General features: G+C 44.0%; 1 protein-coding gene across 6 annotated transcripts in view; it reads right to left on the bottom strand.

Annotated features, from left to right (window-relative positions):
* Positions 1 to 27,068, bottom strand: part of LOC147007680 (netrin-3-like) — a 78,077-nt gene extending 51,009 nt beyond the window's left edge. For 2 of the 6 annotated variants that reach the window (XM_085866598.1, XM_085866597.1), the window contains exons 1-3: positions 26,391 to 27,068; positions 13,695 to 13,846; positions 13,308 to 13,445 (exon numbers count right to left, since the gene is read on the bottom strand). In XM_085866598.1, the coding sequence (XP_085722724.1) occupies positions 13,308 to 13,445; positions 13,695 to 13,846; positions 26,391 to 26,599 (499 nt within the window). In that variant the 5' untranslated portion in view covers positions 26,600 to 27,068. Of the gene's footprint in view, positions 1 to 88; positions 3,048 to 13,307; positions 13,446 to 13,694; positions 13,847 to 25,976; positions 26,142 to 26,390 lie in introns of those variants that run through there. The other 4 variants (XM_085866596.1, XM_085866593.1, XM_085866594.1 and 1 more) reach the window with 4 other exon arrangements.
* Between the last annotated feature and the right edge of the window lie 473 nt (positions 27,069 to 27,541).

Here is a 27,541-nt window from a genome sequence, read left to right as displayed (position 1 = left end):
AATCAAGTTTATCCACACCTTATCCAGCGGAAAGCCGTCCAACCGTAGTTTCACCTTCGGATAGTTAACCAGGGCTTACGAATTTTAACCACTGGTTAAAATTAACCACCGCTCTTATCCAATGGTTAAGTTATTCGGGCTTCTCGCAACCGGGCCCAGGAAGACTGGTGTTTAAAGCTATTGCAAAAAAAACTCAGCGGAGAGTGCACCACGGCAATGATGGGCCAAATGACCTCAGCTCCTTGTTTGAGATGTTTATTGTTTTTCAGGCGAACAAACACACGTACAAGGAGAGAATTACCCTGTGGGGCAAAGGGAGTGTTTTGCCGATGACGACCCTGGGTACCTGCAGCACACATGCAAAATTTGGTGTGCATTGGCCCAGCCCCAGATAATTTCCTTGTGGGGTGGAGATTTGGTGTGTGTGTGTGTGTGTGGAGGGGGGGAGGGTGGTGGGGGCGTAGCTTGAATCCCCAAACCTTGCACGAATTCTGAAGTACCTACACCCAAAATATGGTGCCTCCAGGTGCTACGGTTCGGCAGTGAAAGAATAACGCACAAACCCACAAACACTTGAAAATATTTATCAGATTTATTTGCTCACAATTGCCGTTTGTACGTCATGGACCATTATCTCTCCTCCCCGGAACGGAAAACTTATTGTTTGCTTTGATATCAATGACAAACGATTTGTTTCGAGAACAATCGATGCACACTAACTCCTTGAGTACGAACGATTCGCGGCTTGTCTAATCTCGACCTCGTTACTTCCGAACCTATCTTCGTCTCGTTTGAACCCTTTTAGGTTATTCCGCCAAGTCTCCTGCCAAGGAAAACCCACCGTGTGAAGGTAAACTGTGTACTCGAGCGGTGGGCACCGGCCGAGCGGACCAAGTTTCTAAATTCAATTTAATAATTAATAATAACAAAAAAACACTTCATTGTCAGGGTCAGGTGTCCGATCAAAGTGGGGTTGCATCAAAGCGGGACTTCTTGGAACCCGGTCATCACTGCCAGCAGTTATAAAGTGGTAGTTCTAACTGCCACACACCAGCACACAAATGTCACACAAAATACACCACATAAAAGTACACTAACACCACACAAAACAAGTTCTGGTGAGGGTCTGCGACCTCTGATTGCTCTTTTTCTTGTTTATCAATGTGTTTTTTTATATAAATAAACACAGCCCCCTATATTCACGAGATTCCTTGAGTTTTTCCCTCGATGTGAGAGCATTTTCTCCTTCGCAACTGCAGTATGTTGCTGAAACTCATCTCCAAGGATGCACCTGTGTATGAGTGGTGTAACTTGGTAAAATAAATTATGGGAAAGTTATCAAAGATGAAGGCTGAAATGATTGGGAAAAACAAACAATTTAATGGTTCACACCTGCACACCTGATCATAAGCACGTGCAAAGAATAAATCCTGACAGGTGATGTGAAGAACTTCCGACAAGAGGAAGAACAAACAGATATGGGATTCAAGATGTCCCAAAGTTTGAGAAACAAAATAGGATTCCAGTTCAAGTTTAAAATCTATACTTATAAAAAGTATAAAAGGTGTGTATGTTTATGTTTGTGTAAAAAAGATGTATAACGTGATTGTGTGTTGGTATGATTGTGTGTGTTTGAGTGTATTTGTGTGATTGTTTGAGTGTATTCATGTGGTTGTGTGTTTGTGAGTGTGTGTGTCTCCACCTCCATTTTGGGAAAGGGTCATGTTTGTTCGAGCAAGTTGTGAAGTTTTCTTGTTCTCAGAGTTTTGTTCCGATGGATATTTTCAGGATCGTCACTGAACCCTAGACAGTTTGTGGTAATATTCAAGTTAGTTTGTAGTAATATTCATTCCCAGGGATATTTTGTAAGATGTAACAGAGGTTCTTCTTCATCACTCCAGTTGCCACAGCTTTCACTGACACAATGTCAACACTCTTCAACTTCCAGATTATTTTGACTTCATTTTCCAGATCCCGGTATTTGGTCATTTCCCTGACAACACGGGATTCACACCTCTGTTGTATCTTCGTGTGTATTTTTTGATGACGAGATAAAGTTGATGATTGAGAAAACGCCTTATCACAAACAGAGCATTTGTGGGGTTTATCCCCGGAATGTATTCGTTCATGTTTATGTAAACTTGATGATTGATTAAACGCCTTGTTACACACAGAACACTTGTAGGGTTTACACCCCGTATGTATTCGTTCATGGTCATGTAAATTTGATAAAGAAAAAAATGTTTTGTTGCAAACAGAACACTTGTGGGGTTTATCCCCAGAATGTGTTTTTTGATGATAATTTAAACCTGATGACGAATAAAAGGCCTTCGAGCACAGAGAACACTTTAAGGGTTTGTCCCTTGAACATACTCGTTCATGTTGACGTAAATTTGATGATTGATAAAACGCCTTGTTACACACAGAACACTTGTGGGGTTTATACCCAGAATGTGTATTTTCATGATAATTTAAACCTGATGACGAATAAAAGGCCTTCGAGCACAGAGAACACTTTAAGGGTTTGTCCCTTGAACATACTCGTTCATGTTGACGTAAATTTGATGATTGATTAAACGCCTTGTTACAAACAGAGCATTTGTGCGGTTTATCCCCGGAATGTATTTTTTGATGACGATATAAATTTGATGAAGAACAAAAAGCCTTCCTGCATTTCGAACACTTGTGGAGTTTCTCACCGGTGTGCAACGTTTGATGTGTCAACAGATATGAAGAAGAAGCAAATCCCTTCTGACACACAGTGCACCTGTATGACGTCTCACCTGTGCATATTTCAACACATCCTTTCAAACATGATGAGGAAGTGAAGTCTTTGTTGGAAACAGCAAAATTGTTTGTCTTCTCACTTCTTTGGCTCTCCTGTTGCAAGACATTGATAAACCTGTCGCAGTTGTTGTTGTTTGTAGACACACCCCAAAACTTGTCAACATCCTGACAAAAAGTCTCTGTCAGGTGATGATCGAAAGAAACTTCTTTTTCCAATGACGAGGAACAGTTGACACTTGAAGACTTTTCAAATTTTTTCTCTGCAAATTAACAATGGAGCAAAAACATCAATAAATCACTTTTGAAACTTGAACATCACTCGGAGAGCACATAGTCTCACCTTGCACGTTCATCATGAACAAAATTACCATTATTAACTGAAGACCCCACTATTATGGCGCACTACTATCATGGCCCACATGCTCGTATCATCCATGCACCCTATTATATCACATTGTTTCTTAGAATGTGTTATGAACATTAAAAATGTAATTATTCACTCACGTCTGGTCATACTCAGATAAAGGAAGTTTCAGATTTTTCAGAGAAGGATTTCAATTAAACCAATCATGGCTGGAATAAGACCACTGATGACGTCATCAGTATCACACTAAATACCCCATGGGGAGTTGATAACATATGCAAAGTTTCAATTATTTTTGTTGAGTGGTTTCAGAAAAAGATATTCAATTTTTCCCTTCAATTTAATATGTAACAATGTGACACATGACGACAATGTTAACAATAAAAACATTCTCCATCGGGAGTTCCTCTGATGTTTAAAATTTTGCATCGATCGGACAAGCGGAAACAGAGAAATCAATTTTTAAAGTGAAAATATGAAGGTGTGGACACATAGACAGACAGACACAAACGCACACAAACACATTGAACACATTGGACAAATACATCAGTTCAGGAAAGGAAAGACAAACCCAAAACTGAAAAAGAGAATTCAAAATGTAAAAAACAAAAATAAAATTGGAGACAAAGACCTCGAGAGCTTTGGGTGTTGAAAACAAACTCAATCTGGAAATGATAACTGGAAAGATAAAATTAATAAATAACCAGTCTGAAGACGACGATGGTTCACGAGCGGTATTTGACGATGTAGATTGTTTCAGAAGTCAAGGATGATACAATGTGATAATGTTTGACCAAGTTATAAAAACGATCAACATGATGTGGTACGAGTGACGGGTTATTCGCTGCAAAATGTTCGAAAACCCGGTTTCGTTCAACAACTTTCAAAATTTGACCTTTGCATAACCTTTAAAGGTCACAAAACAATGTTGTGGACATTAAAATAAGGAAACAGGATACGTGCGAAAGCTTAATGTAGTTCGTCGAAGAAGGTCGAAAACCCGGTTCGATTCCCACAACTTTGAAAATTTGACCTTTGTGAACTTTAAAGGTCAAAGGTCAAGGATTATGACCTTTGGTGCAAAACTTCTTCTGGAACATTCCAGGAACAATATAACGTCATATAGGCTATATGGCATTTCGCACTCCTCGGATTATCCATACATTGATGAAATCAGCGTAAAAACAAACTTGAAGGGGAGGCCACGGGCAAGGTGTTCGAGATGGAGCAAAATGGTTTCAAGACTTTAGGTGGGGAATGACCTCAAGATTATGCATAAAATGTTTGGGCGGTCGTATGATTTTTATGTCAAAATTCGCAATTTTCTAAGTTCATGACCTTGTGACCTTGACCTTGGGACGAAAATGAAAAATCGACCTCCGTGGGGCTATGCAGGTGCCATTGGGCTAACCAAATACCGAAACCCCTGCCAGATTCAACAAACCCCCTCGGAGAATTTGTCGCTCAGTCGCTCGTGTCGCTCAGTCGCTTGTGGCCCGATTTTTGATTTTCCAAAAATATTTTTTTTTGATTTTTCAAAATTTCAAAGTCCCGTTGCTTGGCAACGGTGGTGTCCATAGCAACGGTTCTCATTTGCACACAACTAGGTCATGGTATGAACCTACCAACCAAGTTTCATCGAAATCGCCATTGTATTGACTGAAATCGCCATTTTAAATACTGATAATAAGGGTAGAACAAATCTCAAAATAAAACATTTTTGGAATTTATTTTTTCGACAAGATCGACTACCCAACAAGCAGGTAGGCGGACATGGGTTGGCGCCTCTCCAATAGAAACTGACGCGATGAGTCCGTTCGATGGGGGAATTACCTGAGGATTAAGCACAAGAAAATTCATGATTCTGGCTTCAAGGGTTAATGCTGCAGATTGTTTTTTTGTTAAAATACCCACACATTTAGAGGTTTTTCGGCCGTTGCTTGGCAACGGAGGGGTCCATAGCAACGGTTCTCTCTCACACAAAACGAGGACATACCATGAACCTACCATACCAGTTTCATGTATATCTGAATCATAGTCTCTGAGATATAACGAACTTCGTTTTTTATTGTTTTCGACCAGGGTTCATTCAGTCTTCTTCTCCGACAGTTTTCACAGGATCCGGCTGGAAATTTTTGACAATATGGCTGAATGTATTGCCCACAGTCGCTCGTGGCCCGATTTTTGATTTTCGAAAAAGAAATTTTATTATGATTTTTCAAAAATTTCAAAGTCCCGTTGCTAGGCAACGGTGGTGTCCATAGCAACGGTTCTCATTTGCACACAACTCGGTCATGGTATGAACCTACCAACCAAGTTTCATCGAAATCGCCATTGTATTAACGGAGCACTTGACCGAACAGAGGGACAGACAGACAGACAAACAAGCCGGTTGGCGGACATGGGAAGTCGCCTACCCAATAGAACTTGACGCGATGTACCCGTTCGATGGGGAATGGCCTGATGATTAAGCACAAGAAAATTCATGATTCTCACTTCAAGGGTTGATGCTGCAGATTGTTTTTTCGTTAAAATACCCCCACATTTCGAGGTTTTTCAGCCGTTGCTCGGCAACGGAGGGGTCCGTAACAACGGTTCTTTCTCACACATAACTAGGACATACCATGAACCCACCATACCAGTTTCATGTATATCTGACTCATAGTCTCTGAGATATAACGAACTTCGTTTTTTTATTGTTTTCGACCAGGGTTCATTCAGTCTATCTTCTCCGACAGTTTTCATAGGATCCGGCTGGAAATTTTTGACAATATGGCGGAATGTACTGCCCACAGTCGCTCGTGGCCAGATTTTTGATTTTCGAAAAAATAAATTTTTTATGATTTTTCAAAACATTTCAAAGTCCCGTTGCTTGGCAACAGATGGGTTCAGAGCAACGGCTCTCATTTGCACACAACTTGGTCCTGGTATGAACCTACCAACCAAGTTTCATCGAAATAGCAATTGTATTAACGGAGCACTGGACCGAACAGAGAGACAAACATATCGACGGAAAAAGTGAGAATGGGAGAACAAATTTAAAAAAAAAAACGTTTTTTCGAATGGAGTGACTCCCCAACAGACAAACAAGCCGGTAGGCGGACATGGGTAGTCGCCTACCCAATAGAACCTGACGCGATGGGCCCGTTCGATGGGGAATGACCTGAGGATTAAGCACAAGAAAATTCATGATTCTAGCTTCAAGGGTTAATGCTGCAGATTGTTTTTTCGTAAAATTACCCCCACATTTAGAGGTTTTTCGGCCGTTGCGAGGCAACGGAGGGGCCATAGCAAAGGTTCTTTCTCATACATAACTAGGACATACCATGAACCTACCATACCAGTTTCATGTATATCTGACTCATAGTCTCTGAGTAAAAACGAACTTCGTTTTTTTATTGTTTTTGACCAGGGTTCATTCAAAGTGTACCTTCTCCGACAGTTCTATTCGGATCCGGCTGGAAATATTTGACAATATGGCTGAATGCACTGCGCACAGTCGCTCGTGGCCCGATTTTTGATTTTCGAAGAAATAATTTTTTTATGATTTTTCAAAAATTTCAAACTCCCGTTGCTCGGCAACGGTGATGCCCAGAGCAACGGTTCTCATTTGCACACAACGAGGTCATGGTATGAACCTACTGTGGGGGAAAAATTTATATTAATGTATTTTAAATTGTAACAAATTGAGTTTCAGAAATGTAACTTTTATGCTGCAAATTGAATTGGCTGTCATTTCTGGCCAAAAGACTTTTGCCTTAAATGATAAGAAATGTGTTGTTCTGGAGCAGAGTGACCGAACTGATAAATGAACCTATGCTTAGAAATGTACGAAGTGACTTTTCGTCTCAAGGACACGTCTACAGTCTGGGTGAATATCCCCCAACCTCTCTCTCATGGAAGTATAAAATGTTTTGAAAGGCACATTGTTCTCAGTGCAAGCACGTGAGGAAGTATAGTTTCTCAGTGGCTTGTACTCCTTGGAACTGACCAAGTACCAAGTTAGAAGAAAACTCTCTGATGTAATGTAGAAGTGAATTGAATCGGGTTGGTCTAACTGTTAACTAAAGTAAGAATAAATGAAATAGAACCAAATAACACTGCAAACAAATGGGGATTCTTAAGTTCATTGTACAAGGGTGAGAAGTGTATGGTGTATAATTAGGAAATAAATTGTTTCACAAGGAAGGACTTGTGTGGACATCAGTTTTATCAGTGTCGATAGCGTTTTTGTGGGATTTTATAATCAAATCGGACAAACGTTAAACTCTGTCTGAAGTCAAATAAGATTCCACAATCGGCCGGTTAGAATCCTTCAGGAGGACAATGATCACAACAAGGTGGGTTTAAAAAAATCCACATCACTACCAACCAAGTTTAATCGAAATCGCCATTGTATTAACTGAAATCGCCATTTTAAATACTGAAAATAAGGGAAGAACAAATCTCAAAAAAAACGTTTTTGGAATTTCTTTTTTTCGACAAGATCGACTACCCAACAAGCAGGCAGGCGGACATGGGTTGGCGCCTACCCAATAGAACCTGACGCGATGAGTCCGTTCGATGAGGGAGTTTCCTGAGGATTAAGCACAAGAAAATTCATGATTCTGGCTTCAAGGGTAAATGCTGCAGATTGTTTTTTCGTTAAAATACCCCCACATTTTGAGGTTTTTCGGGCATTGCTTGGCAACGGAGGGGTCCATATCAACTGTTCTCTCTCACACATAACTCGGACATACCATGAACCTACCATACCAGTTTCATGTATATCTGACTCATCGTCTGAGATATTTTCGAAAAATTCGTGATTCTAGCTTCAAGGGTTAATGATTGTTTTTTCGTTAAAATACCCCCACATTTAGAGGTTTTTCGACCGTTGCTAGGCAACGGAGGGGTCCATATCAACGGTTCTCTCTCACACATAACCAGGACATACCATGAACCTACCATACCAGTTTCATGTATATCTGACTCATCGTCTCTGAGATATAACGAACTTCGTTTTTTATTGTTTTCGACCAGGGTTCATTCAAAGTCTATCTTCTCCGACAGTTTTCATAGGATCCGGCTGGAAATTTTTGACAATATGGCTGAATGTACTGCCCACAGTCGCTCGTGGCACGATTTTTGATTTTCGAAAAAGTAATTTTTTTATGATTTTACAAAAATTTCAAAGTCCCGTTGCTAGGCAACGGTGGTGTTCATAGCAAAGGTTCTCATTTGCACACAACTCGGTCATGGTATGAACCAACCAACCAAGTTTCATCAAAATCGCCATTGTATTAACGGAGCACTTGACCGAACAGAGGGACAGACAGACAGACAAACAAGCCGGTTGGCGGAGATGGGTAGTCGCCTACCCAATATAACCTGACGCGATGTACCCGTTCGATGGGGAATGGCCTGATGATTAAGCACAAGAAAATTCATGATTCTCACTTCAAGGGTTGATGCTGCACATTGTTTTTTAGTTAAAATACCCCCACATTTAGAGGTTTTTCGGCCGTTGCTAGGCAACGGAGGGGTCCATAGCAACGGTTCTTTCTAACACATAACTAGGACATACCATGAACCGACCATTTCAGTTTCATGTATATCTGACTCATAGTCTCTGAGAAATAACGAACTTCGTTTTTTTAATTGGTTTTGACCAGAGTTCATTCAAAGTCTATCTTCTCCGACAGTTTTCATAGGATCCGGCTGGAAACTTTTGACAATATGGCTGAATGTACAATCCGGCATTTGACAATATGGCTGAATGTACTGCCCACAGTCGCTCGTGGTCAGATTTTTGATTTTCGAAATTTTTTTTTTAATTATTTTTCAAAAATTTCAAAACATTTCAAAGTCACGTTGCTAGGCAACGGATGGGTCCATAGCAACGGTTCTCATTTTGCACCCAACTAGGTCATGGTATGAACCTACCAAACAAGTTTCATCGAAATCGAAAAATTTCAAAAAATTCAAAGTCCCGTTGCTTGGCAACAGATGGGTCCAGAGCAACGGCTCTCATTTGCACACTACTTGGTCATGGTATGAACCTACCAACCAAGTTTCATCGAAATAGCCATTGTATTAACGGAGCACTGGACCGAACAGAGAGACAAACATATCGACGGAAAAAGTGATAAGGGGAGAACAAATTTCAAAAAAAAATTTTTTCGACTGGATCGACTACCCAACAGACAAACAAGCCGGTAGGCGGACATGGGTAGTCGCCTACCCAATAGAACCTGACGCGATGGGCCCGTTCGATGGGGATTAAGCACAAGAAAATTCATGATTCCAGCTTCAAGGGTTAATGCTGCAGATTGTTTTTTCGTTAAAATACCCCCACATTTAGAGGTTTTTCGGCCGTTGCTAGGCAACGGAGGGGTCCATAGCAACGGTTCTTTCTCACACATAACTAGGACATACCATGAACCTACCATAACAGTTTCATGGAAATCTGACTCATAGTCTCTGAGAAAAAAACGAACTTCGTTTTTTTATTGTTTTCGACCAGGGTTCATTCAAAGTCAACCTTCTCCGACAGTTTTAATAGGATCCGGCTGGAAATATTTGACAATATGGCTGAATGTACTGCCCACAGTCGCTCGTGGCCCGATTTTTGATTTTCGAAAAAATAATTTTTTTATGATTTTTCAAAAATTTATTTACTGAAATCACCATTTATAATACTGATAAGGGTAGAACAAATCTCAAAAAAAAAAAAAAAAATTTCGACTAGATCGACTTCCCAATATCGACGGAAATACTGATAAAAAGGAGAGAACAAATTTCGAAAAAATATTTTTAAATTTTTTTTTTTTCGACGAGATCGACTCCCCAACAGACAGACAAGCCGTTAGGCGACATGGCTGCTCGCTCTGGATGGAAAGCTGGCCGACGCGACGAGCCGATATTCATGTACATGCTATCAATCAATTTAGCACAATAAATATGATTATCACAGCCCTCTTAGTTTGCGCCCAGAAACCCACCTTGTGAAATTTCAGGCATGTTTCCAAAGAGACTCTAACAAATGGCAGCCCTGGTAATTCCATTTATCTATTCGCTAAAGATTTTATTTTTGTAGATGATGCTGCAAGACATTCTCCTTGGGCACAAAAAGCAGGTCCCTCGGAGGTCCAGTTTCGGAGGTATTGATTTTTTTGTACAGTCCACAATAAGTGGACGATATACGATAAAGTACTTTAGCTGTTGCTAAGCAACGGATGGTGTGCATAGCAACCATTCATTTTTGTGTACATGCGAGGCACATTGTTCACATGTCACACAAGTTTCATCAAATTCACACTCTTTCTCTTAGAGATATACGCAATTAACCGTTTCTGAAATGTTCCACATGTACTCGCCCAAAACCGATCTCCTCCGACAAATATTTATTGTTGGGGGTGCAAATTGCCATGAAGGGAGCGACATAGAATGCGCACAGAACTCTAGGCTTCGATTTTTCGATTTTTTGACCACTCTAAAGGGCCCTTGCTGTGCCGTTGCTTGGGCCCGGGGTCCCATATTCGAAAACTCACGATTCCCAGAAATATTGGTCCGACCTACCAAATTTCATTGGAATCGGTTGAGTGCTTTAGTCCCTTGGCTTGACCAAAGTTTCGCGGACAGACAGACAGATGGAAATGTCCAGAATAAGGGTGCTCCAAGAGCAGCCAACAGACAAGCCGGTCGGCGACGAGGGATCCGCGAGGATCGAAGCCCATATGGCACCTGTGCGCCAAGTTTCATCGAAATCGGTTTGCTGGTTTGTGCTGTGGAGCCTCGCGTTGCAGACACACACACACACACACACACACACACACACACACACACACACACACACACACACACACACACACACGGAAAACCCGACAATAAGGGTACTCTCGCGACCACCCAACAGACGGAAAACCCGACAAAAAGGGTATTCTCGCGACCACCCAACAGAGGGAAAACCCGACAATAAGGGATATCTCGCGAATCCAACAGACGGAAAACCCGACAATAAGGGATATCTCGCGAATCCAACAGACGGAAAACCCGACAATAAGGGATATCTCGCGAATCCAACAGACGGAAAACCCGACAATAAGGGATATCTCGCGAATCCAACAGACGGAAAACCCGACAATAAGGGTATTCTCGCGACCACCGGACGGAAAACCTGACAATAAAGGTACTCTTGCAAATCCAACAGACGGAAAACCCGACAATAAGGGTACTCCAGCGAATCCAACAGACAAACATATCGACGGAAATACTGATCTTCAGGGAAGAAAAAAAAAAATTTTTGACATTTGTTTTTTCGACACGATCGACGACCCAACAAACAAACCGGACGATTACAATATCCCGCTCCCTCCCTCCGGGGGGCGGAATAATAATTGAGCTTTAAGTATTCCACCAGTAGAAGTACCCGTTGCTTCCCTGACGGTTTAATCAAATGGCAGCACGTTGTCCTTTCAAACATTCTGCTCCATTCACTCCATCATTTTCCCGGGGTCATCTTCCCTCTGCTTGGAAGTCAACTGACATCATCTTCATGAACCATCCTTGCTGCTTCCATCTCCATCTGGCGTGAGCAAAAATCTCCTCCGCTTCGCTGCAAAGCTCATTGTTGTTTACTTTGGTTTGAACCTCCGCTTGAAATGAGTGAAATGAAACATTCCCCTTCCCTCGTACTGCCTTCTGCTCCAATCAAGCTGCCTTCCCCCCCTCACGATGCCCCTCCCCCTCATGCTGCTTTCCTATCCTCTTGTGCCGCCTCCCCCTCCTCAACAGCAATCAATTACCAGATCACGGCAGGGAAGCCAAGAGGTACGCATGATCGCTCTCAGCTGTCTCGCCTGGGTTTTAATCCCGACCAAGCGATAAACTGTCATCCCGGTGTTTCACAGGCAGGGTGATTCATAAATGTGTGTGTTGTGTCCCACATGGGTGTCAAACTCGGCGTCACATCTGCCTGGAGCCCCTCTCCTCTCCCCCTCCCCTCCTCCTCTCCCTTCTCCCTCTCCAACCCCTATCCCTCTCTGTCCCACCCCTATCCCTCTCTCATCCCTATCCCTCTCCCTCACCCCTTTTGGTCTCTCTCCGATCACATCCCTCTCTCTCCTCACCCTCTCTCTACTCACCCTATCCGTGTCTCTCCCACCACTCTTCCTCCTCTATCCTTTTATTCCCTCTTTCTCCCTCTTCCCCTCTCACCTCCATCCCCTCTCATCTCCCTCGTCTCCTCTATCCTTCCCATCCCTCCTTTCCCTCGTCAACTCCTTCCTCTCCCGACCTCCTCTCCCTCTTTCCTTGAATATTCCCATCAGCGAAGCGACAGGAAGTATTTGCTGGTAAACAAGTGAAAAAACACGAATTAAGCTTTATATTTTACATTTCACACTTTCCTCAATTAAAAGAGGTTATGATAGACTATAAATTATTTAATTAGTTAGTTGCTCATGAGAGTTCAAGTCCCTGACCCTCAGTGATGGGTAATGTTGTTAAAAGTGTCCTTTATGATCCATCCATGAAGACCACACTCTGTACAGAGAGAGCATCAGTGCTGCGACAGCAGTCACCTGGGTTATTGGACACAATCCTGGACAGGTGACCACTCTGACACAGGATACTCAAACGGCTCAATCATCCCAGCAAGCTGGTATCACTTTGCCAACCTCAGAAGGATGACAAGCTGAGTCAACCCCACCTGGTATTAATTCAACAGCCAAGTGGGATTTGAACTCAGGACCAAGTCAACCAAGCCCACCACCTTAACCATAAAACCAACACCAGGTATACCTTTATGATATTTTGCCAAAACAGAAAAACAGAGTCGCAACAAACACACCTTTCCCGTGACAATGGTTTCATAACAGTTCTTACAGCGGGTCAAAGGTCAACGTCACAGCTTCAGGTCAAAATGATTTTGGGTCAAACTTTGACCTTGAACTTGTGACTTCCATCCATCGAGCAGAATTAATTAGTTTCCTGGTAAACTCTCACCAACTCTACTTTACAAACAGCCTCCTGGTTTAGTGGTAACTAAGTTCACCCTTCACATCTTTAAATATAATATTGAACATAATTTGGCCGAAAATAAGGTTGGTACAGGACGAGCTATAAACTCCCAACCAAGTGATGCACAGGGAAGGTGTTGCATCAGTGAGCATACCTTCCTCTGAAAGCAAAGGTAAGTCTCTTGTCTTCTCATCCCGTGATTCCTCGAGGACGTTTAAGATGCCACTGCAGTCCTCAGGAACAGGCCATTGTGTGCCGGTGCAGAGGCGCATCATCACAAGTAAATCTTCATCTGATTTGTTGTAAACGAGATTAAAGAGGAATCGAATGATAAATGAAGTGATGAGGTATAAAATGATGTCATACTAACATGTACAAGAGGGAGGGTAACATCCCATGGATGGGATTTCCATTCTCAATTCAATTCCGGCTCCGCTCCAGACATCGTGACATTCACTAAATCAATGAGTTCCTGTGTTAGTAAACAGCACGGATCAGCACGGGAAACACAAGTTATCGGTACGAAGTGAACGTCACGTACCTGGTCTGGACTCCTTGTCCTCGGGTGAACCGACCACGGACCGCAGCCGCTCGTGGATCCCGGGGTGTTCTCTGAGATCTCGGGTCATGGTGGACCGCACGTCGTGTCGGGTGAAGGACGGTACGCTGTGGTAACCGAGTGAAGAGCGCGAGCTGTTTGGGGAAAAAGCGAACAGGGAGATCGCGGTGTCTGATTGGTTCCCGCCACATCACGTGTCCATGATTTAAAATAAATACAAAGATTGAACGTTTCGTTTTAACGGATTGTTTGTGTTTCAGATTGTGTTGTGAAAGTGAAAAACGAGTCCGAGTTCGTCGATGATTATTCCCTCGATACGAATCAACGTTCTTTATTTTCTGTTTTTGTATTTATCGACAATCTTCCCTCCATAACGGAATTATTTTTGGGTCATTCTCACATAACTGACAGAATCAGATGGTAACATTAGAAAATTATTTGAACAAGATTAAAATTTTCAGGTCCGAATGTGGCAATTGTGACGTAGTTTCAGGTGCATTTGATGAAAGCAGCGCTGAATTACCTCTCATTTCGCCGGTTTTTCACCGCGATTTCAGTGCTTTATGTCCATCGAGTCATTCCCGTTACGGAAATGAAAGGGCTTGTGTATCCGACAATGATGTTTTCAAGAGACGTCAAAGATGCCAAGAATATTCTACCTCCATCATGTTTATTGAGAAACAAAAGAAAAAGTTGTCATCAATAAGAAATTGGTGTGCAATTCGTCATTAAGCATCGGTGCAATGAACAATTGGTCAGCGCTGGTGCCTGATTGATTGGATTAAAAAAATGAGAAACACACATGTTGGACCACTAAGTATGAGTCGATAGTATTAACAATAAAATAATATCTTGAATTTACAGTTACATACAGCAAACCAGAAATGATAGGAACCGAGTGACGGATTTGTTCATGAAGTAGGCGCTGGGGTTGGGCCAAGTACGGAGTTCCTCAACGGAAAAAAAATAAAATTGGATAGCCGGCAATACAATCTGGAGCCATTTCCGACATTCAAAGTTGATCGATGAAAGAAGACGATTTGTAGAGCACAGAAGCGCACCCCCTTGAATCCGCAACTGAAACGGTGCCCTGGTGCGATTGAGAAGTTTTGGCGAGTGGCGTCAGCTGGGATCCCGCAGCACGAAGGGCAGGTGTGTAACGCACGGTGGTTCACACGGTGGATGGCCCGAAAGCGAGCGTGTAATGCGATGAACGGGGCGACGTTACGCCCTCATGTTCCGGCCAAACGAAAGGGACGAATGGACTGTAAACTGCCGCCCTGGAGACGCAAAACTCGTCGAGCCTTGCCACCACGAGTGCACGATGCCCGGCTTGGAAGTCGCGAACATCCTCGCGCGGGGGGCAAAGGAGCATTAGTTATGGGAAGGGTTTAGCGTTAGATAGACCGGCCTCATGGGGGCATGAGCAGTCCTCCATGGGGCTCAGAAACATCAGTTGGGAGAAATTTAGTATAGAATTTAGAATGGATTGGAGACATGGACAACATGGAACGTGTGGTGGGGAAGTCGATTCGCTACGCAGAATTAAATGGAACGTGCATTAGAATAAGGGATGACGGGGAACACGAGCGAGTTGAGGGAATGTAGTTAGTAGAGCGTCAGTGAGGTGTGAAAAAAAAACAAAAAAACAAGAAAGAAACATAATGAGTGAACGTGGGTCAGTGGGCCCGAGTGTGAATGGAGTGAATGTGGAATGCATGGTGCGAACGAATGATTGGGGGGAGGATTGAATCCCACCCAAGGGAACCCAGGGTTCGTGTAATAATAGTTAGCAGATGAGTGAAATTAACCAAAAGGATGTCGTTTGGTTGTTGGTGTTGAACAAAGGCACGAAACCTTTTTGTAGGGTGCATGAGACCATTGACCAGCTGGGAGCATGGCTGATGAAATATGCGCAATGAGTGGAGGGCACCCCGGGCACCGAAGTAGTCGGCCAGAGTTGGCCATGGGTCTAAGCGACCGAGTTAGTGTAATGAGCACGGATACCCACGGGAAAGGGACCCGGAGCACCAAAATGCCACGTGGGCATCGACGGGAAAATGCCAGGAAGGGCATTCCCCACGTTCATAAGGAGTAGCTCGGCTCGGAGACAGCCTCCGCGACCCGGGGGTGCCGAAGATCGAGTTCGGCAAGTGGGTAGACCTGCCAGTGGAGCCACGCTGCCCAGCCACGAAATTGTACGAGAGCACGGGAGAAAATTTGAGGAACAGGCCCAAATGAATAAAGAACACCAACACAGGCGACGGGAATCGTGGTTGCTGGAACCAATAGTTTAAAGAGACAGGCGTGTTGAAAAGCCCCGGGGATAGATTAACGTTTAATAAATGCTAGGGTAGATAAGAAACGTATACCGCTTCGCACCATCCATCCCTTCGCTGTTCGTCGGCCGCTGGACTCATCTTGAAAATGTTGAAACCTGTGGGAGCTATTCTGAGGCTGCATTGGGCTCGAGACAGATTCACCTGTCTCTTCCTCAATCCTTTCAAAAGGGATCTTGGGGATTGGGAATCGACAGTTTGGACAGGTGAGTCGAACAAAAACGATAAGGGGGTTTAGGACACAGAATTTTTTTTTAAGTCAAAATTTAGTTTTTTTTTTGTGACAACCGAATGGGGGTGGGTATGGACAAGGACAGGCATAGGCAATAGGTTGGGGGGAGAATGTAGGGAAGGACCGAGACCGTCTTCGGACCGGCCAACGCCACCACACTCCCTCCACAACCTCATGAGCCCACACCGAGGCTGGGCAGCTTCATGTGCCGACCTGTTGTTGTATCGCACCTTACCTGGTCTGCATTTGCCAAGCCTTTATCTGCCTTTGCCTCGACTCCATTTGCCATACCTTTATTTGCCTTGCCATGTCACTCACCTTTTCCATGTGCGCCAGGACCATCTTTGTGAAAGTATTTGCGAGGACTGCCCTGCAAGCAGCCGCGTTACCGGTGACTGCATTTGCGCAGCCCGGACATCTATCTCCTTGTTCTATAAACGCCAGTTCAAATGGACTGTGAGACGGCGTGTGGCCTGCCGTGAAAGGGTGAGTTGCCTCCAGCAACCAGGAACAGGAAAAACTAGAACTGCCACTTTATAACTGCTGGCAGTGATGACCGGGTACCCAGTCCGTCCGCCTTTGATACAACATGGGACTTTCTGCAGATGACAGTCGCAAAGTTTGGCATTGAAAGGATAAGCGGTGCCAGAGAAAACATTATTTAATAGTGATACAAACACAGGCCTGCTTCGAGACGGCACGGAACAGATGAGTTACGAACCGGGCAGCACAAAGCATTCAATTTCGTTATTACTGGCTTCCAGATTCAAATAATTAAATAATTCTGGCTCCCAAACCGCGTGACCGATCAGGTTGAAATTTTAAACTTTTATTTCGCATGTCACCTGAATTATAAATCTGAAGTTTCGCATATATAGAGGCAGCGGTTCCAGAGTAAACATTAATTAATATTTATCCTTCAATCCAAGATGGCGGCCAAACCATGTGACTTGTGATGTCATAATTTGCACCACGTGTGCAAACACGATGGTGGATGATAACTGCAAATTTTCGCTTCTCCAGGTTAAGCAGTTCCAGAGAAAACATTATTTAATATTTTTCTTAAAACCAACATGGCTGCCAAACCCTGGGCCCGATCGTTGAAATTTCAAACCCTCATTCCGCATGAGCGTTCCACCATAAACTTGATGTTTCACATTTATTGATGCAGTAGTTCCAGAGTAAACATTAATTAATATTTTTCCTTCAATCCAATATGGCTGCCAAACGTTGCATCGTACCTCAAAACGGGGTGGGAACTTTTTTTTCGTCATGGAGAGGCGGTCATAGTGGTGGAGTTTCGCCTGGATCTGTTCAGCCGTTTCAGAGAAAAAGACGTTTGAAGATATTGTTTTTCAATCCAAGATGGCTGACGAACCATGTGACCTATGACATCAGAAATGTATATTCTGCTTCCAACTGGCATTGGAACACGACGTGAAGTTTCGTGTTAATCGGTAAAGGTGCGTTTTTCAATCCAAGATGGCCGCCAAACCATGTGACGTGTGACATCATAATTTTTACCAAGCGTGCATACTGCCTGCTAGATGATAATTACAAATTTTCGATTCGTTTGGTTAAGCGGTTCCAGAGAAAACATTATTTAATATTTTTCTGAAATCCAAGATGGCGGCCAAACCATGTGACTTATCAATTCGAAATTAACAAACTTATATCGCCTTCCTGTCCCGAATATAGTTCTGAAATCCCTTCATTGGGCCAACGCTTCTGGAGAAGAAGATGTTTGAAGGTTTTCGGGTTTTTTCAAGATGGCCGCCAAACCATGTGACCGATCAAAAACAAATTAACAAACTTGAGAAAGGACCTCATGGGGAATATATCTGTGAAGTTTCGTCTTCATCTGTCTTGCCCTTCTGGAGAAGAAGATTTTTAAAATTTATTCATTTTCAATCCAAGATGGCTGCCGAACCTTGTGACCGAGGATATCATGAATTTAAATTCTGCTTTCCATCGTCGACCCGAACAAGTGTGTGAAGTTTTGTGTAAATCGGATAAAGTCTATTTTTCTATCCAAGATGGCCGCCAAACCATGTGACTTCTGAGGTAAAAATTTTTACCATGTATGCAGACTTGAGCGAGGAAGGCACTTGCAAATTTTCGCTTCGATGGCTTATGAAATACCAGAGAAAACATTATTTAATATTTTTCTTAAATCCAACATGGCGGCCAAACCATGTGACCTATCACTTTGCAATTAACAAACTTGCATCGCATACATATCCCGAATATAGTTGTGAAATCTCGCCTTCATGGGACCAGCGCTTCTGGAGAAGATGTTTGAAGGTTTTAGGGTTTTTTCAAGATGGCCGCCAAACCATGTGACGTATCAACAACAAATTAACAAACTTGAAAGAGGACCTCAGGGGGAATGTGCGTGTAAAGTTTCGCCTTAATCTGCATAGCCGTTCTGGAGAAGAAGATTTAAAAAAAAAAACACTAAAAAACAAGATGGCGGCCGAATTACGTCATCGATGACGTCAAAAAAAACATTTTCGTCAGTGATTTTTGGCGTAGATGATGCTCAGAATTTTTCAGATTTTTCCCATATGGCGTTCTACTTGACGAATTTTCACCGGTATATCGCTTCACCTATGACGTCACGAAAAATCACACGTGTTCCCCATAGGGAGCTTAGTAAATGTATCAAACGAAAATTTTTTCCATTGCACGGTTTCCGAGATACAGATGTCCAAAGTTTATCGCTTTTTTCAAGATGGCGACCGTACCACGTGACCAATGACGTCATAATTATAACGTGATTGTGCTATCAAAAAAGATACATACTATGGTGAAAATTTCCTGTCGATCGGACTTAGTGTTCCAGAGAAAATGATTTTTAAAGCGAAAAAGGGTGCAAAATGCCGGCGGAAGAATAATAATAATAATGCGTAATAATAAACAGAAGAAAAACAATAGGGTACCCTGTACTCACAGGGTACCCTAATAAATAAAACCAACAAACAAAGGACCATTGAGGGCCCTGAAGACGCCTGATCATCGATTCCTGCTGCTGCACTCATCCCCGAATGTTGCCTTTATTCTTCTCTCCTGAAGTCACAGGTCCAGGGCCATGGGTAATGTAAATATGAGAAACGTATATCGTTCTAATCCACCTGTTTGTTTGTTTAGTTCCGGCAATGAAGCAAAGTTGTCCGAATGAGTCTGTTCGTTGAGTTACGCAACGCACGAGGTTATTTATTTTTGGGACATGTATTCAAAATGTCGCACTCGGGGATCCGGAGGTAAAATGTACTGGGGGAACCTACACCTGCATGCCACACGAATGTTAACGACTTGCGTCGAGTCTGGCAAAATGGAGGGGGGGGAGTAGTGTTGCAGTTCTCGGAACCGCATGCATACAACAGATAGATGTCCCGAGACAGTTATGCCATTAATATACGTGTCGATAGACCCCTTCCTTTTGTTTAGTGGGAAGACAAGGGAGTGCGTTGCGATGGTCTAATAGTTCGGTTATTAAATCATTTTCCCCTTTTATTTCATCCTCACTCTTTTTCTTCCCTCCATTTCATTTCTGAGGTAAATCTGCCTGCTTGCCCCTCGTCTCGTCTACCACAGCCGTGCATCAACGTCCACCCAAAACCAGACATGTGCGGCGAGTCACGTACGCTTTGGCACCCAGGTGGGCGGGCTGTGCCGGCGTCTGCCCGAAGCCCGGCCCAGGCTGGCGGGCCACGTGGGGGGTCGGAGCCAGTCACAACGCCCGATTCGGGCGATAACATTGGATTTGGCATGGCCCCTCCCACGAGCTCCGGGCTCGATAAAACACGGAGAAATCCTCCGTGTAAGTGTGAAATTGAGAAGTGTTGTGTTCGGTGTGGGTGTTCTTCACGCGGAGTGTTCCTGCTACTTGACTCCGCCCACATCTCGCCTCGACGAATCGCCTCCTGCCTGCTCCCGCCTACTGCTCCACCCTCGCATTCTGGACTCCGCCCTTCTCCACTCAAGCTCCTCCTTCGGAACACGATCTCCACACGTGAGGCTGTGGCCAGAGCAACGTGACAATTGTCGGGCACCGCACCATGGAGCATCCCTCCCCCGAAACGCCCATGTACCGAAAACTATTACCTCAACTCCCCTCCATCCCTGGCTGCAAAAGTCCTTCACATTTGGGTTTTTTTTTTCTGTGTGTGTCTGAGTGTGCTGGCGCCTGTCTGTCAAGTAAGCCTGTCGAAGATCCTTATTGTTGTTGCTGTTAATAATCTCGCGTCAAGTCTGCACTGTGTCTGCTTTAGTAAGTTGCTTGATTATTGTCACACCCCACACCCCTCTCCTCTTTCCCTGCGTTACATACCCAATAAACCCTTGTTGTACCACATGCTTTTCTCGCTTGCTGTAAATAAATAATCATCATTAGAAATATTCCCAGCTCGCCTTTGTCTTCTCTCTCATTGGTCCAGCATGGTTCGAATCTAAGTTTAGCCGGGTCTTTATTCCCAACGATCCGTTCCTACTTTTGCCGGTACGTCCTTGGCAGTGCCGCTCGGCTGCATCCGATCCGGAAAGGTGATCCGATCCGGTAGATTTGTGTTTTCAAAACTATGGGTCGCGACCCAAACGTGGGTTGCAAAGGGTCCAAAAATGGGTCGCGAGGACCACGGCAAAAAAAATTATTTCTTGTAAATCAAGCGGGTAAAAGGCAATCGTGCAAACGCCACATCGTTGGACAGTGCCATTTGGTACCCTTCCACTCGATAATTCAGCCCGAGGTGCAGCTACACTTCCGTTTCTACCTACTCTTGCCGTTCAGTACTTTGTACCCGCCCAAAACGGTTAACTGCAGGCCAATCATTTCGCCAGCTCGCCTTTCCAATTACTCGCTCTCTCTGCAACCGAAGTAATTTCGTGAGGTGACGAACTCAGTCCGGTCACTTCACATTGGCTGACCGACAAGTCGAGACGCTGTTTTGTGTGATCTGCCTTGCTGGCTGGACTGCGCAGCGCAGTTTTCTGCTCCACATTGCGTTGCGTGTTTTGTGTCAGTTCGCCTTGACACTGACTCCACTGACTGATCTAATCGCCTCTTTCGTTTTGCAGGATGGCAAAGCGTTCCTACAATCAAGCATTTTTGGATGTGGGCTTCACTTCTATCAGTGATCGTGATTCTGTGAAGCCACAATGTGTGTTGTGCTTCGATGTGCTGTCCAACGAATCGCTGAAGGAAAACAAACTGAAGAGGCATCTGGCGACGAAGCACGATTTGTTAGGGTAGTCGCCTACCCAATAGAACCTGACGCGATGGTCCCGTTCGATGGGGAATGACCTGAGGATTAAGCACAAGAAAATTCATGATTCTCCCTTCAAGGGTTAATGCTGCAGATTGTTTTTTCGTTAAAATACCCCCACATTTAGAGGTTTTTCGGCCGTTGCTAGGCAACGGAGGGGTCCATAGCAACGGTTCTTTCTCACACATAACTAGGACATACCATGAACCTTCCATAACAGTTTCATGGAAATCTGACTCATAGTCTCTGCGAAAAAACGAACTTCGTTTTTTTATTGTTTTCGACCAGGGTTCATTCAAAATCAACCTTCTCCGACAGTATTAATAGGATCCGGCTGGAAATATTTGACAATATGGCTGAATGTACTGCCCACAGTCGCTCGTGGCCCGATTTTTGATTTTCGAAAAAATAATTTTTTTATGATTTTTCAAAAACTGATGATTTTTCTGGGCAACGGTGATGCCCAGAGCAACGGTTCTCATTTGCACACAACCAGGTCATGGTATGAACCTACCAACCCAGATTCATCGAAATCGCCATTGTATAAACTGAAATCACCATTTTAAATACTGATAAGGGAAGAACAAATCTCAAAAAATTTTTAAAAAATTTCGACGAGATCGACTTTCCAATATCGATGGAAATACTGATAAAAAGGAGAGAACAAATTTCAAAAAAAAAATTTTGAATTTTTTTTTTTCGACGAGATCGACTCCCCAACACAGACAAGCTGTTAGGCGACATGGCTGCTCGCTCTCGATGGAAAGCTGGCCGACGCGACGAGCCGATATTCATGTACATGCTATCAATCAATTTAGCACAATAAATATGATTATCACAGCCCTCTTAGTTTGCGCCCAGAAACCAACCTTGTGAAATTTCAGGCATGTTTCCAAAGAGACTCTAACAAATGGCAGCCCTGGTAATTCCATTTATCTATTCGCTAAAGATTTTATTTTTTTAGATGATGCTGCAAGACATTCTCCTTGGGCACAAAAAACAGGTCCCTCGGAGGTCCAGTTTCGGAGGTATTGATTTTTTTGTACCGTCCACAATAAGTGGACGATGTACGATAAAGTATTTTAGCTGTTGCTAAGCAACGGATGGTGTGCATAGCAACCATTCATTTTTGTGTACATGCGAGCCACATTGTTCACATGTCACCCAAGTTTCATCAAAATCACACTCTTTCTCTTAGAGATATACGCAATTAACCGTTTCTGAAATGTTCGACATGTACTCGCCCAAAACCTATCTCCTCCGACAAATATTTTTTGTTGGGGCTGCAAATTGGCATGAAGGGAGCGAGATAGATTGCGCACAGAACTCTCGGCTTCGATTTTTCGATTTTTTGACCACTTTAAAGGGCCGTTGCTGTGCCGTTGCTTGGGCCCGGGGTCCCATATTCGAAAGCACACGATTCCCAGAAATATTGGTCCTACCTACCAAATTTCATTGGAATCGGTTGAGTGGTTTAGTCCCTTGGCTTGACCAAAGTTTCGCAGACAGACAGACAGATGGAAATGTCCAGAATAAGGGTGCTCTAAGAGCAGCCAACAGACAAGCCGGTCGGCGACGAGGGATCCGCGAGGATCGAAGCATTGGATACGATGCTTTTCATTCTGACCGATCCACCGACGAAGATTCATTGCCAAGACGTATTGGTTCACATACAATTGTTCCTCTGTCCGGCAAGATTTTTCCTATTGCGTATTTTGCCAACTGGCACTCCTCATAAAAAATGACGGTAAATGGACACCCTATTTTTGAAGGACTACCATTTCGAAAAAAAAAACCTAAATCAAAAATCGGCTCGAGTAAAATTTTCTAAATATCTCGAAGTGTTTAATTCCGAGGTCTCGTTTCTCCACATTCAAAACTGAAGGACAAGTATTGAAAATAGTGAACGCAGTTTTTCGGCCGCTGCATAGCAACGGGTGGTTGCTCAGCAACGAAACTCAAACGCGCACACTCCCAGCCCATATGGCACCTGTGCGCCAAGTTTCATCGAAATCGGTTTGCTGGTTTGTGCTGTGGAGCCTCGCGTTGCAGACACACACACACACACACACACACACACACACACACACACACACACACACACACACACACACACACACACACACACACACACACACACACACACACACACACACACACACACGGAAAACCCGACAATAAGGGTACTCTCGCGACCACCCAACAGACGGAAAACCCGAAAATAAGGGTACTCTGGCGACCACCCAACAGACGGAAAACCCGACAATAAGGGTATTCTCGCGACCACCGAACAGACGGAAAACCCGACAATAAAGGTACTCTTGCGAATCCAACAGACGGAAAACCCGACCATAAGGGTATTCTCGCGACCACCGAACAGATGGAAAACCCTACAATAAGGGTACTCTTGCGACCACCCAACAGACGGAAAACCCGACAAAAAGGGTACTCTCGCGAATCCAACAGACAAACATATCGACGGAAATGCTGATCTTCAGGGAAGAAAAAAAAAAATTTTTTTGACATTTGTTTTTTCGACAAGATCGACGACCCAACAAACAAACCGGACGATTACAATATCCCGCTCCCTCCCTCCGGGGGGCGGAATAATAATTGACCTTTATGTATTCCACCAGTACAAGTACCCGTTGCTTCCCTGACGGTTTCATCAAATGGCAGCACGTTGTCCTTTCAAACATTCTGCTCCATTCACTCCATCATTTTCCCGGGGTCATCTTCCCTCTGCTTGGAAGTCAACTGACATCATCTTCATGAACCATCCTTGCTGCTTCTATCTCCATCTGGCGTGAGCAAAAATCACCTCCGCTTCGCTGCAAAGTTCATTGTTGTTTACTTTGGTTTGAACCTCCGCTTGAAATGAGTGAAATGAAACATTCCCCTTCCCTCGTACTGCCTTCTGCTCCAATCAAGCTGCCTTCCCCCCCTCACGATGCCCCTCCCCCTCATGCTGCCTTCCCATCCCCTTGTGCCGCCTCCCCCTCCCTCAACAGCAATGTATTACCAGATCACGGCAGGGAAGCCAAGAGGTACGCATGATCGCTCTCAGCTGTCTCGCCTGGGTTTGAATCTCGAACAAGCTATAAACTGTCATCCCGGTGTTTCACAGGCAGGGTGATTCATAAATGTGTGTGTTGTGTCCCGCATGGGTGTCAAACTCGGCGTCACATCTGCCTGGAGCCCCTCTCCTCTCCCCCTCACCTCCTCCTCTCCCTTCTCCCTCTCCAACCCCTATCCCTCTCTATCCCACCCCTATCCCTCTCTCATCCCTATCCCTCTCCCTCACCCCTTTTGGTCTCTCTCCGATCCCATCCCTCTCTCTCTCCTCACCCTCTCTCGACTCACCCTCTCTCTCCTCACCCTCTCTCTCCTCACCCTCTCTCGACTCACCCTATCCGTGTCTCTCCCACCACTCTTCCTCCTCTATCCTTTTATTCCCTCTTTCTCCCTCTTCCCCTCTCACCTCCATCCCCTCTCATCTCCCTCCTCTCCTCTGTCCTTCCCATCCCTCCTTTCCCTCGTCAACTCCTTCCTCTCCCGACCTCCTCTCCCTCTTTCCTTGAATATTCCCATCAGCGAAGCGACAGGAAGTATTTGCTGGTAAACAAGTAAAAAAACACGAATTAAGCTTTATATTTTACATTTCACACTTTCCTCAATTAAAAGAGGTTATGATAGACTATAAATTATTTAATTAGTTCGGTGCTCATGAGAGTTCAAGTCCCTGACCCTCAGTGATGGGTAATGTTGTTAAAAGTGTCCTTTATGATCCATCCATGAAGACCACACTCTGTACAGAGAGAGCATCAGTGCTGCGACAGCAGTCACCTGGGTTATTGGACACAATCCTGGACAGGTGACCACTCTAACACAGGATACTCAAACGGCTCAATCATCCCAGCAAGCTGGTATCACTTTGCCAACCTCAGAAGGATGACAAGCTGAGTCAACCCCACCTGGTATTAATTCAACAGCCAAGTGGGATTTGAACTCAGGACCAAGTCAACCACCTTAACCATAAAACCAACACCAGGTATACCTTTATGATATTTTGCCAAAACAGATAAACAGAGTCGCTACAAACACACCTTTCCCGTGACAATGGTTTCATAACAGTTCTTACAGCGGGTCAAAGGTCAACGTCACAGCTTCAGGTCAAAATGATTTTGGGTCAAACTTTGACCTTGAACTTGTGACTTCCATCCATCGAGCAGAATTAATTAGTTTCCTGGTAAACTCTCACCAACTCTACTTTACAAACAGCCTCCTGGTTTAGTGGTAACTAAGTTCACCCTTCACATCTTTAAATATAATATTGAACATAATTTGGCCGAAAATAAGGTTGGTACAGGACGAGCAAAAACTCCCAACCAAGTGATGCACAGGGAAGGTGTTGCATCAGTGAGCATACCTTCCTCTGAAAGCAAAGGTAAGTCTGAAAGCAAAGCTCTGAAAGCAAAGTCTCTTGTCTTATCATCCCGTGATTCCTCGAGGACGTTTAAGATGCCACTGCAGTCCTCAGGAACAGGCCATTGTGTGCCGGTGCAGAGGCGCATCATCACAAGTAAATCTTCATCTGATTTGTTGTAAACGAGATTACAGAGGAATCGAATGATGAATGAAGTGATGAGGGATATAATGATGTCATACTAACATGTACAAGAGGGAGGGTAACATCCCATGGATGGGATTTCCATTCTCAATTCAATTCCGGCTCCGCTCCAGACATCGTGACATTCACTAAATCAATGAGTTCCTGTGTTAGTAAACAGCACGGATCAGCACGGGAAACACAAGTTATCGGTACGAAGTGAACGTCACGTACCGGGTCTGGACTCCTTGTCCTCGGGTGAACCGACCACGGACCGGAGCCGCTCGTGGATCCCGGGGTGTTCTCTGAGATCTCGGGTCATGGTGGACCGCACGTCGTGTCGGGTGAAGGACGGTACGCTGTGGTAACCGAGTGAAGAGCGCGAGCTGTTTGGGGAAAATGCGAACAGGGAGATCGCGGTGTCTGATTGGTTCCCGCCACATCACGTGTCCATGATTTAAAATAAATACAAAGATTGAACGTTTCGTTTTAACGGATTGTTTGTGTTTCAGATTGTGTTGTGAAAGTGAAAAACGAGTCCGAGTTCGTCGATGATTATTCCCTCGATACGAATCAACGTTCTTTATTTTCTGTTTTTGTATTTATCGACAATCTTCCCTCCATAACGGAGTTATTTTTGGGTCATTCTCACATAACTGACAGAATCAGGAGGTGGTAACATTAGAAAATTATTTGAACAAGATTAAAATTTTCAGGTCCGAATGTGGCAATTGTGACGTAGTTTCAGGTGCATTTGATGAAAGCAGCGCTGAATTCCCTCTCATTTCGCCGGTTTTTCACCGCGATTTCAGTGCTTTATGTCCGTCGAGTCATTCCCGTTACGGAAATGAAAGGGCTTGTATATCCGACAATGATGTTTTCAAGAGACGTCAAAGATGCCAAGAATATTCTACCTCCATCATGTTTATTGAGAAACAAAAGAAAAAGTTGTCATCAATAAGAAATTGGTGTGCAATTCGTCATTAAGCATCGGTGCAATGAACAATTGGTCAGCGCTGGTGCCTGATTGATTGGATTAAAAAAATGAGAAACACACATGTTGGACCACTAAGTATGAGTCGATAGTATTAACAATAAAATAATATCTTGAATTCACAGTGACATACAGCAAACCAGAAATGATAGGAACCGAGTGACGGATTTGTTCATGATGTAGGCGCTGGGGTTGGGCCAAGTACGGAGTTCCTCAACGGAAAAAAAATAAAATTGGATAGCCGGCAATACAATCTGGAGCCATTTCCGACATTCAAAGCGGATCGATGAAAGAAGACGATTTGTAGAGCACAGATGCGCACCCCCTTGAATCCGCAACTGAAACGGTGCCCTGGTGCGATTGAGAAGTTTTGGCGAGTGGCGTCAGCTGG

Source organism: Eptatretus burgeri, unplaced genomic scaffold (assembly GCF_056783735.1).
Source record: "Eptatretus burgeri isolate ZD-2024b unplaced genomic scaffold, Ebu_testis_v1 Ebu_testis_scaffold_50, whole genome shotgun sequence".
NCBI lineage: Eukaryota > Metazoa > Chordata > Myxini > Myxiniformes > Myxinidae > Eptatretus > Eptatretus burgeri.
The sequence above is the reverse complement of the archived record's forward strand: the minus strand, read 5'-3'. Positions and strand labels throughout refer to the sequence as shown.